At 39.3% G+C, this 12,947-nt stretch overlaps 1 protein-coding gene across 1 annotated transcript in view; it reads left to right on the forward strand.

Moving 5' to 3' along the window:
• The window catches only part of LOC101852563 (twitchin), a gene marked incomplete in the record, with an annotated part of 226,069 nt that overhangs the window by 191,900 nt on the left and 21,222 nt on the right, over positions 1 to 12,947 (forward strand). Inside the window, 12 exon segments of the mRNA XM_013086125.2 lie at positions 19 to 223; positions 1,256 to 1,367; positions 2,688 to 2,860; positions 3,700 to 3,847; positions 4,870 to 5,006; positions 6,354 to 6,519; positions 6,782 to 6,939; positions 8,519 to 8,584; positions 9,406 to 9,499; positions 10,332 to 10,535; positions 12,074 to 12,215; positions 12,691 to 12,890. Coding sequence (XP_012941579.1) covers positions 19 to 223; positions 1,256 to 1,367; positions 2,688 to 2,860; positions 3,700 to 3,847; positions 4,870 to 5,006; positions 6,354 to 6,519; positions 6,782 to 6,939; positions 8,519 to 8,584; positions 9,406 to 9,499; positions 10,332 to 10,535; positions 12,074 to 12,215; positions 12,691 to 12,890 — 1,805 coding nt within the window.

Raw genomic sequence — 12,947 nt, forward strand, 5'->3', positions numbered from 1 at the left:
CCCCCTTCTCCCTCACAGATCCTGGGCTACTGGGTTGAGAAGCGTGAGCACGGCACGGACAACTGGTCCCGCGTCAACCACCAGCCCTGCATTACCAACATGATCAACATCTCCAGCCTCATCGAGGACCGCCGCTACGAATTCCGCGTGTTTGCCGAGAACGAGGCCGGCATGAGCAAACCTTCCATGGCCTGCAACAGTGTCAAGATCAAGGATCCTAACGGTCAGTGCTAGAACAGCTCGTGGGTGGTTGGCAGGTGCCCTGGTGTAGTTTGCTCCTTCTTTCCTATCAAATATCTATCATCCTTATCTCTTCTTTTCTTTGTATGTTACTCTATTGAAAAGCCCGTAATCTTCGGGAATTGTTTGACCTTTTTGTGTTGTAAGTGCCATGAAACTCTTACTAAACAAACGAAGGAAACAACTGGTCAGTTCTAGCATAGCTAGTGTGTGTATGAGTGTGTGTATGTGTGTGTGTATGTGTGTGTGTATGTGTGTGTGTGTGTGTGTATGTCACGTGAATGAATATTGTTCGTACATGCATTGATGTAAAGCACCTAGAGCTGTGTTTACACAGGAGTGGGCGCTATAGAAATTGTCTTCATTAATATTCTTATTATTATAGCGCCACCTCTTGTTGTTGGATTTTCTCAGGGTCACAAAATGGATAGATTAGGCCATGTCAGCGGAGCAGGCTTCCTCTTCTTGTTTCACCACATGCCTTTACATCTAGAGCTATGTGTTTCTCTTTTGAAAATGAAATGTTATTAAGATAGGTGAAGGCATTACACTTTATGTTGAAGTTTTACTCTTTCTATTGTTCCAAGTATCTCTTTGTACATGTGTGTGGGGGGGGAGTGTGTGGAGTGGGAGAAAAAGAGAGTTGTTGTTGATAAGTATTCTGAATATTTGATGTAATTCCTTCCCCGGGGTTTTTTATGCTCCCTGCATAATTTAGCAAAATTTGATCAGTTTTTGTATAATTTTTTATTGTTTTTCTATATCATTCTTTGTTAAAATTAACAGAATCACATAAGTTCACATTTTTTGGGCTCAGTCTGCATAATTTCAGAATTATTTTTGCATAAAGCCTCGGGGACAGATAGTTTGCTTCTCCTACTACTGATCTATGTTTCCATTGTCCAAAGGGAATAATTCTGTCAAAATGTTAATCTTGACTGTTATCAAATCTGAACTACTGTACACTTCAACTGACAATTTGTATGAGTAATTCTGTGACATCTGTGTCCTACAGCTGCTGAGATCCCCGAGTTCACAAGTGGTTTGAAGAAGGTACAAGCAGTGGAGGGCAAGTCTGCACGCTTTGAATGTGAGGTCTCCGGTAACCCCAAGCCTGACATTCAATGGTGAGCTGATGCGTACTTGTCATTATTCTAACTTTTATATCATGTTCCGTCTTCATGCCTTGAAAATAAAAAGTTTGTGGGTTCGGTTCTTGGCTTAAATAATGTATTAATGTAAGAAAACTTCATCATCATCATCATTATCATCATCATCATCATCATCATCATCATTATCATCATCATCATCATCATCATCATATTGACAATGGAGCCGAAAAAGAGCCTCGCTCTCGCTCGAAGATTTCTTCGCGGAGTCCGCCAGGCCTATTAAGGAAACAAAAAAATCACCATCTTCATCATCATCATCATCATCATCAGCCTTTCTCATCCCATGCCAAAGTATAAGTGGAGATATTGGCCAAAAATCGACATTAGGGTCAAATTTGTAGATTTTCTATTGATATCATATTCTTTAAGTGTAACGATGCCTTTTATTAGTAAAGTGAAGCGTGCTGACAAAATGAGTTACTTCTCGGATTTGAGCCCTGTGGAAATAGATACATCATGCTTATAGGTGAAGCTTTTACAATTTATTAGTATGAAATAATAAAAGGCATGTTTCACTTAAAGAATATGGCATCAATAGAAAATCTACAAATTTGACTCTAATGTCGATTTTTAGTCAATATCTCCACTTGTGGATTGCGAGAAGTAACTCATTTTGTCAGCACGCCTCACAATATGTAAGAATGATGGCAGTATGAGCCCAACAGTTTGACCCTTCTATATTATATCCCCACAGAAGGTAACAAACTTTATCAGTCACACTTTTGAACGACTTTATTATGTCTAGTAAATCAGTAGAAGTCAATATCAGGGAAATAAAATGTAGTTTGGATTTTAGATAACTATAAAATATTTGCCTTTGTTTCTGAAATTTGTTCTTTATCGTTTGTGTCCACCATTATGCAACCCCCCCCACGGCAGTGCTACAGACTGAAGTTTCTTTAGGCCATTCCAAAGGAGGGATATTAACATGTGCTTATGCTCAGTAGAATTGTATATGGGCTGATTTATCAATGTCATGCTCATACTGTGCCGGAACAATATAGGGGGAACTGCTGCTTTTTCTTTCTTCAACCATACTATTGTCATTTTTACTCTACTTCTTCTGCATGTTTGTCACTCTCTTGTGACCTGCTATTTCAGGGGTGCCTTGATAGTCAAAGCAGACTTTGTGCTGTTGAGGCAAGAGAGGTGAGCAGAGTAAGTCTGATTCCCCGTTTGTACTTCTCTGATGACATCCACCCCTTGGCGCTCATATGATCTTATGCAGTTTGCAAGCCGTAAAACTTTACTAAAACGAAACTTTTCTGCTCGTAGGTACAAGGGAGTTCGCGAAATTTTCGACAACGACAAGTTTGAGATAATCTCGGAGGGCAACAAGCAGATCCTGGTGGTGCGTGACGTGTACGGCGAGGATTCTGACGAGTATTCTGTCCGTGCCACCAACAGGGGAGGCAGCCGGGTGTCCAGGTCTGAGCTGGAGATCAAATGTGAGTGACCGTTTGACCATTTGACCAACTGACCATTTGACCGCCTGACCATTTGACCCACTGACCACTTATCGGGGTAATAGGTGGCTGTTTGACATGAAAGTCGTTGGCCCAGAATAAAACGTTCTGTCTGTAATTCATTTCTGGTCTGAAATGTCTGTCCAGGGTTCTAGAAAGATCAGTGTTGGATCCAGACAATAATTGAAGTTAGGATAATTATAATAATAATAAAAATAATAATAGATAATAACGATAGTAATAGTGATGATAATAAAGATAATAATAATTGCTTTTTATATAGTATTTATTCACACTCTTCAGCATGTCCTATGCGATTTGCAGCAACTGTAAAACAGTTTTCATCCTTATGTTACCAGTTATTTTATTTAAAAGTTTCAGTAATAATGTTAGGACCTGGTGGTTTTTCTCCTTAGAAACACATTTTTTTTCTTCCATCTTTGTTTTATTTCACAATCTGTCAATTGATAGTTTGCAATTCTGTATAATGCAGATGTAGTTTTAACTAATGTTACCTTTCACTTCCAACGCTTGATTTGTAGCAAGATGTAGATCTAGTGGGTACCCAGGTGCCATGTGACTGCTGTGTCTTGTCTGTCTTCTCGGTAGGACTGACGCTTTTTCTTATATCCCGTTAAGTGTTCAGTGTCCGGTCAGTCTAGTTCGCATTCATCAGTGCACAGGGGAAAACTGAAACCCGTGCTCAATCAGTTGGCCAGGAAGTCTCCCCCAAAACTGGTCAGGTTTTGGGGGACATGAAAGGCTAAAATCTCGGCCCTACACAGACATGGTGGGCTTCATGTTTCTGGTTCTGTCCACAGCTCCACCAAAGATCAACGTACCTCCGAGGTTCCGTGACATCTGTACGTTCGAGAAGGGAGAGACGGTCACGCTGAAGATTCCTTTCAACGGCAACCCCAAGCCCACCGTGAAATGGATCAGAGACAACGAAGAGGTCAAGGGGTCAAGGTCAGTCTATATATAAAAGTGTGAGGCGTGCTGACAAAATGAGTTTCTTCTTGCAATCCACAAAAGGAGATGTTGGCCAAAAAATCGACACCAGGGTCAAATTTGTACATTTTTTTTATTGATGCCATATTCTTTAAGTTTAATAAGCCTTTTTTTTTATTATTTCATACTTATAAATTGTAAAAACTTCACCTATAAGCGTGACATATCTATTTCCATAGGTCTCGAATCCGAGAAGTAACTCATTTTGTCAGCCCCCTTCACAAGTTCATGTTGGGTTTGTTGGGGGGTTTTAAATCGTGCCCCATGAGGTAGGCAAATCTTGTGTTGCATGAAACACTGCCATACAGCTTATCTGACTTTTTGCTAAGCAATGCTCGCCTAGGAAACCTCACATTCTTGGTGACTTGGTTCTGCAATCTGAATATACTGATCAAAAAAATAGTTATGTTTATTTTATGACGAAATTAGTTTGACTCTTAGAAACTTAGTGTGGAAGAAGAAGTATGTAGGAGGGGTTTAGATGCAGTTTAGGAGAAAGTTTCACAACAATAATTGTGTTTTTTCTTTTCATTTGTCACTTTGCCATCTCATGGGTGGTATGATAGCGAATAATGGGCGATTTCCAGGTTGAGAACCATAGATATGGGGTGCATGGAAGCAGAACCAATAAATTGGAAAAAAGAATATTAATCCACAGACAAGAAAGAGAGGCTAAAACAGCACCTGGACATGGAGGGCAGGTGCCTCTAAATAAATCATTGATGGTCAAGGTCAAGGGTGTTATGATGCTGATCTAATCTTGTCTTGTCTTGTCTTGTCTTACCTAATTGCGACCTCAGTGCTTTCTTGTCGTATCTCCGTTTTTAATAACAATGAAAACAGTTCATAACAAAGAGTGAGCTTAAGAAGAAGTCACATGCGACAAGAAAGTACTGTGGTTGCATAATCTTACTTTACCTTACCTTACCTTATCTTATCTTATCTTATCTTATCTTATCCTAAACTTGTACTCCCCCCAGATTCCACGTGGAGGTGACCGACCGTCACGCCATCCTGACCATCAAGGATGCCAGCAAGCAGGATGACGGGCCATACCGGCTGCAGCTGGAGAACACGCTGGGCAACGACTCAGCCGTGCTCAAAGTACAAGTCAATGGTCAGTGCTTGAGGCGTAGAGGGAATACCCGTCATAATATGCAAGAAGAAAAATTCTTATATTATACAAACTGAGCCCAAAAATGTGAAATTATGCGATTCTGTTAATTTCCACAAAGAATTATCATCATCATCCTGTGCTAGATCTGCAACAGACATCGGTGATCATGATTCTCCATTTATTCCTTTGCTCGGATGCTCTCAAAAAAGCTACGTTTCCCTGATCTTTCCCTGTTACCCATTTGATAAAGGAAAATAATCAGATATTATGCAAAAAATGATCAAATTTTGCTAAATTAAGCGGGGTGCATAAAACCACAGGGACAGATATTTTCCTTAGAATTTGGGAATTCGGGAAATAATATGTGATCAAAAAATGTTTTGCTTCTTACTTGGCTGGTTATGCCTATCTTTGTGCCTGTCTCGTTATTGTTTCTTTTTTTTTTGTTTACTCTTTTATATATGGTCGCTTTTAAGGACGAGCGGGCTAACTCAAATTTCAGGGGTTTCAAGAAATCTTGACCTACACTAAAAGTGGGCATTGCCCTACCTGTAGGAGAAGTTTAGTTTCATTGGTGTGTATGTTTGTTTGTCTATAGAAAAAATTCTCCTTGTCTTTTAAAGAAACTGAACAAGGGGCAAAAACTTAATCTTCGATTTTCTCAAAACAGCATTTTTCGTGATAGCCCCCTTGTGCTTAAAAGCAACCATATTTTGGAATCCCTTGCAGCCCCTTAGAAATAGATGTATAGGAAGAAAAGAGAAAAAATATCTGGTTTAAATTTGAATGTATATTATACTAAAACAAGTGTTCAGTATCTTGTTTTATATTTCTTTGTTCTTATAGACTTCTGGATTCCTTGAGAATTAATTTTTATTCTGTATTTTACCTGCTTCTGCCTGCCAAATTTTTCACACAGTGTTGTCCTTTTACTTGCCTGATTGTTGGTGAAGTATAATTTTAAGTTTAATAGTTTAATAGTTGAAGTATTAGTCTTTTAATTGCGAGATTTTTAGTAAATTTTGTTCAGCCTTTTCTGTTTTCTTTTTTGTGTTATTCTCACCTTCCAAGCTAACTTTTAGTATCTTCTATATTTCTTATTTTCTTTCGTTCATTCTTTCAATCAGTCATTGACCCACTTCACACTCTCTGTAGGTGGTTGGTGGGTGCTCTGGTGTGGTTTACTTCTTCTTTCCTATCAAACACCTATCGTCCTTATCTCTCCTCCTTGTATGTGTTTGTTACTCTCTTGTAACACCTCTAATTTTCAGCACGTATATGACCTTATTGTGTTGCAAGTGCCGTAAAACACTTACTAAAACATCACACACTCTCCCGTTTCCTCAGATCGTCCTGATGCGCCACGGTTCCCTGTGGTGGAGAATATCCGCGACGACTCTGTTGTGTTGTCATGGAAACCACCTCTCAATGACGGCGGCAGCTTCATCACGGAGTACGTCGTGGAACGCCAAGAGCCACCCAGCGGGAACTGGTTCCGTGTGGCTTCTACCAGGTGGGGAGATAATAATAAATAGGCCTAATAAATAAAAAATAGCTTTTGTATAGCGCATACCCCCTCTCTACAGCAAGCTCTATGCACTTTACACTATATTATTACGGTATTTATCTTAGTCGAGATAACAACTGATTTGTTCAACTGATAACAACAGAGAGAGAGAGAGAGAGAGAGATAGAGATAGAGAGAGAGAGATCTGTGTTGCCACTTTTGATGCTGTTTCAATTACTGAAAATCTTATACTTTGACCAACTTCCAGGTTCAACTTCCACAACGTAACCGGCCTGTCACCAAACAAAGAGTACTCGTTCAGAGTTCTGGCCGACAACTTCTACGGTCGCAGTGACGCGTGCGAGCCAACCGCTCCCATCAAGACAGAAGAACCAGAGTCTGTGAAGAAGAAGAAGCAAATGGAAGGTAAGAGTCGGGGGTGGAGGGGAGGAGAGAGCGGGGGGAAGGGATAGATAAGGACGGTCAGATAACATATGTGAGGCAGCGAGGTGAAATCAAGGGCTCGTCAAAATACAGAAATCGAAGAAACAGGCATTTTTCCCAAAGTTTGGACATTTTTATCGAATTTTTATTTTTGGGCTTAACCTCTCTTATGTCCATATAAAAACACATTTTCATTTGAATTTTACTGGGAAACATTGATTAAAGGCACGAAATATGTCACTTTTCTGTTTTCAAGGACTCTTTAGCTATTGGAGTTACCAAACTTTGGCAGCCATTTTCTCGCTATTTCACCACTGAAACTAGGCGACCTCACTTCCTTCAATCACGAATGTCTTGAATTCTATTAAAGATGAATGGATATTTATTTCATTGGAAGCAAAGCAAATAAATCAGCTTCAGATGATAACAAAAACTCCACATGCTCAAAAATTTACGAGTGCCTGATTCCATCGCGTTGTGACACATATGTGATTGAAAGGGGGAATCTGCCCTGAAGGTCACATGTCCAAACAGTCACCTGTACACACTACCACTTCCCAAGTTTCCTCCTTGAGGTTTTCAAAAAAATCAAAATGACACTGAACAAGAGGTCCGCCTGTCTAAGATAATTACTGTTCTCCTCCACAATAAGTGTCTTAGGGAGGAAATCTACAAGCTTGCACTGAAATGTGGGGGGGCAGGGTGGTGTTTAAAAATATACCAGAGCTCGTGGGGAGCGTGGTGGGGGGCTCAGATTGTTCATGAAAATGGGGGCACGCCGGCCATGCCTATGAGGGTGGAAGGCCCCTATATGTCTGAGGCATGTGACGTCACTGCTGGGACATCTAGTATTTTATGTAACCTCTTTTAAAACACAACATGTACCCCTCAACCAACATCTCAACCGAATTGGAGTGAAGCAGTCTGCTGCCTGCCCACTATGTGACTACCCCTCAGAGACAGTGGAACATCATCTGTTCTTCTGTAGAAAACTAACTGATTTAAGGGCATGTTTTCTTCCCAAACTACCCCACACATCTAACTGCCTCTACTCCTCAAGACAACAATTAGAACAGACATGCAGCTATTACCGAATGGCATCATGCAGAAGAGTTAACGCTCAGATGCTACTGGATCACTACCAACAACAACAAACAACAACATGTACGAGTAACCCCTTTTATTTAATGTATTATTTGTGAGGCGTGCTGACAAAATGAGTTACATCTTGCAATCCACAGATGGATATACTGGCCAAAAATAATCAGGGTCAAATTTGTAGATTTTCTAGTGATGCCATATTCTTAAACGGTAACCTGTCTTTTATTATTTCATACTTATCAATTGTAAAAATTTCACCTATAAGCGTGATTTAACTATTTCCGTATGGCTTGAATCCGAGAATTACCTCATTTTGTCAGCTCGCTTCATATTTCATGAAGCTATACAGACAAAACTTGTTATACTGTTGCTAGCTATAAGACATATTTTGTTATCATGGGACAGATTTGTCAGACGTATTCCCTTATTAAGTGTTTTTTGTTTATTTTGACTGTTTCAGATGAGTTCGGCCGCAAGGTCAGAGGCAAGTACGATGGACCCAAGATCAACGACTACGACAAATTCTGTAAGTATGCTCGTGGGTGGTTGGCAGGTGCTCTGGTGTGGTATGCTCAACCTCAAAAGATAATGCAACTTTCTTGATAAACTAGATTATTTCTTCATACATGTTTCTTTCCATTCTTATTGTCCAATTCTTTTCTAACATGAACAATTCTTTTCTAACATGATTGCCTGACATTTTTTCACCCTCTTGTTCGTTACATTCTTACTATTGTCCTGTTCTGTTCTAGCATTATAACTTGTCAGTTTTTCAGTTTTATTGTGTATATTTGTGTCCAAGTTCAGCCTTTTTTGCTTTTTTTTTTCATCTATTGTCTTGTTTGTTTACCATAATCACATGCAAGTTTGAGCCCTGGTAGTAAGGTGATTACCATTATTATATGTAGAACTGCTCCATTGTGTTTTGAAGAAGTGCTATCTTTGGGAGAATCCTTTCCCTCCACAGTAATGATTTTCCTTTAGCCCGAATTATTTGGTTGCTTTTAAGGACAAGCGGGCTAACCCAGATTTCGAGAGTTTCAAGAAATTTTGACCTACACCAAAAGTGGGCATTTCCCTACCTATAGGAGACGTTTGGTTTCATTGGTGTGTATATTTGTTTGGTTATAGAGAAAGCTCTCTTTGACTTTTAAAGATACTGAACAAGGGTCAAAAACTTTACCTTCGATTTTCTCAAAGCAGCATTTTTGGGGATAGCCCCCTTATGCTTTAAAGCGACCATTTGTCATTCATAATTTGCTAAGATTGATAGTGAACAGTGTTTGTGGAAAATGTAATACTTAGTTCTGAGATATGAGAGAAAGTGTCTTTTTCTCCTCCTCTCAGACGAAGACATCTGGAAGAAGTACGTGCCGCAGCCGGTAGAGGTGAAACAGGGCAGTGTCTACGACTACTACGACATTCTGGAAGAGCTGGGCAGGTGAGAAAGAACATGTCTGTTCTTGTGGCAACCCAGTTAGGCTGATGATATAATTTTTATAACCCAGATATACCAGTAATATTTTTTATACACCTCAAATATACCAATGACGTACTTTGTACATCTCGATTTTACCAATGATGTAAATGAAAACAGCTGGAAAAATGCCAAGACGTCTCATTTTTTTAAAATGCCATAGAAAAAGTTTTTTCCGGTGTTGAAAAATTTGTCAACCTGGTTGCTTTTTATACTCTTAGGTATAAGTAAATATTAATCTTTAGACCTCAAGTAGCAGTAGAAAGAATAGTGAACAGTACTTTTGGAACTCTCAATTTTTAAAACACAGAGACAAGCGCTCATTTCCCACAGCTTTTGTACGAGAGAAACTTACAACATATTCTTACATTGTGTGTCTACTGCACTCTGTAAATGAAATATGAACAGTACATGTAATAATAATAATAATAATAATAATAATAATATATAACATTTATATAGCGCATATCCCAAAAAAGTAGCTCCATGAGCTTTACATTGGAATACCCATTTTCAAAAACCTTTCCTACTACTTCCTTTCTTCTCATGCAATATATATTTATGTACACACACACACACACACACACACACACACACACACCTTCACACACACTCACACACACACACACACACACACACACAGACTATTTTCATTCAGACGTAGGCACAGAACAACTATAATTAAAAAATAACGCTAAAAGCTTAGAAAGGATAGGCCTGTAGGAACAGAAAATGCTTTGTCTTACTATGTCAAACATGTATCTCATTTTGTCTTATCTGTTCTCGTCTGACACAGCGGTGCCTTCGGAGTTGTTCACCGATGTGTGGAGAAAGCGACGGGTCGCGTGTTTGTGGCCAAGTTCATCAACACGCCGTACCCTCTGGACAAGTACACGGTGAAGAACGAGATCTCCATTATGAACCAGCTGCATCATCCCAAGCTGATCAACCTGCACGACGCCTTCGAGGATAAATACGAGATGGTCCTTATCCTTGAGTTGTGAGTGCTCGCATAGAAACTTTTAAAGATAGGACGAGTTAAGCAATACAGTCCAACACATATTATGTAGTTAAATCGGTGGGATGCGGAAATCTTTTCATAATGTACAAATTCCACTATGTAGATGCTTTAACTTGCATGACGCCTTCAAGGATAAATATGAGATGGTCCTTATCCTTGAGTTGTAAGTGCTCCCGTAGAAACTTTTAGAGATAGGGGGATATTAACATGTTCTTCTGCACAGGAGAATTATAAATGGGCTGATTTATCAATGTTATGCTCATACTGTGCCGGAACAACATAGGGGGAACTGCTGCTTTTTCTTTCCTAATTCTTACTATCGTCATTTTCCCTTTACTTCTTTTGTATGTTTGTCACTCTCTTGTGACCTGCTATTTACGGGGTGCCTTAATAGTTAAACTAGAGAGGTGAGCAGAGTAAGCCCGATTCCCCGTTTGGACTTCTCTGTTGACATTCACCCCTTGGCGCTCATATGACCTTATGCAGTTGCGAGCGCCATAAAACTAGCAGTGTAGTCCAACGCATACGTAGCTAAATTGGCGGGATGAGGAAATCTGTTCTTTATTTACAAATTCCGCTATACACATGTTTTAAATACAATTAAAGTAAGATACAAGAAAAAATTCAGAACCTGACAGTCTGCTTACTATGTGTCTGTTTTGCTATGTAATGCCCGTTCACTTTGTACATGTCAGACTGTATCTTATTTAATTCTGCAGTTCAAATCCCAGATTCTTCAACGTGTGCTACTGAAAATTGAACATGATAGATCTCGTAAATCAACAGAGCTTGGCCGCTCTATTCTTTTGAAAGGAAATCATGTGGGAAAATGTTCCCTGAATTTGTCTAATATTTTCATATCAATGCTGACAGAGTATAGTCCAAGTTTTTCCTAAAGATAAAGATAGTCCTCAGGTAACACCTCTTAAATCAGTGAAGTTTTAAAAAGTTGTCCTTTTTGTGTTTTATCATTTACAAGCCCTGTCTAAGGCAAATGTGATATGTTTTTATTGACAATTGCATATAAGATGTATCAAATGTGAGGCAGCATGATGAAATCAGGCGCTCGTCAAAATAACAAAATCTGAAAAAAATAGGCATTTTTCCGCCAGTTTGTGAATTTTTATTTAATTTCTATTTTTTTGGCTTAACCTCTTTTCAGTCCATATAAAAAACACATTTCCTTGTGAATTATACAGAAAAATATTGATTAAAGGAACAAAATATATCATTTTTCAGTTTTCAAAGACTCTTTAGCTATTGGGGTTACCAAACTTTGGCGCCCATTTTCTCGCTAATTTCACCACTGAAACTTGGCGACCTCATTTCCTTCAGTTGCAAATATCTTGACTTCTATTCAAGATAAACGGATATTTATTTCATTAGAAGCAAGGCAAATAAATCAGTTTTCAGATGATACCAATAACTCCACATGCCGAAAAACTTGACGAGCGCCTGGTTCCACCACGCCGTGACACAAATATCCATAGAAATATGACGACTTAATTCCTTCACAGCCTGTCGGGAGGAGAGTTGTTTGACCGTATCGCGGCCGAGGACTACAAGATGTCGGAGGCTGAGGTGATCAACTACATGCGCCAGGCCTGTGAGGGGCTCAAGCACATGCACGAGCACAGCATTGTTCATCTGGACATCAAGGTGGGTCTTCTCACTGGCCACTGGCTGCTCTGTCATAAATATTATTAATCTTGCAAGGGTGGTTCATATGACATTGTGATCTGTTCTTGAGTGATTGTTCTGGTGTATTGCAGATCAATAAATCTTACCTTACCTTACCTTATTTTACCTTCCCTTAAATTACTGTACCTTATCTTATTTTATCTTACCTTACCATATTTTATCTTACCTTACCTTACATTACCTTTACTTATTTTATCTTGTCTTATCACACCTTACCTTACCTCACTTTAGCATACCTTACCTTTCCTTACCTTACCGTACCTTACCTTACTTAAATTACCTTACCTTACTTTAACTTATTTTACCCTACCTTATCTCATCTTATCTATTTTATTTTGGTTTGCCTTGTCTTTTTTGTCTTATCTTATCTTGTCTTATCTTATCTTGTCCTGTCTTATCTTATCTTACCCATGTCTTCTCTTATCTCCCTCAGCCGGAGAACATTATGTGTGAGACAAAGAAAGCCTCCAGCGTGAAGATCATTGACTTTGGGCTGGCTACCAAGCTCAACCCTGATGAGATTGTCAAGGTCACCACGGCAACGGCAGAGTTTGCTGCCCCTGAGATCGTGGACCGTGAGCCCGTCGGCTTCTACACGGACATGTGGGCCATCGGTGTTCTCGGCTATGTCCTGTGAGTTTATCAGAATATTTTTATTTGTGCCAGTTGTAAATGTTAAAATGTCAATCT

Source organism: Aplysia californica, unplaced genomic scaffold (genome assembly GCF_000002075.1).
Source record: "Aplysia californica isolate F4 #8 unplaced genomic scaffold, AplCal3.0 scaffold00437, whole genome shotgun sequence".
NCBI lineage: Eukaryota > Metazoa > Mollusca > Gastropoda > Aplysiida > Aplysiidae > Aplysia > Aplysia californica.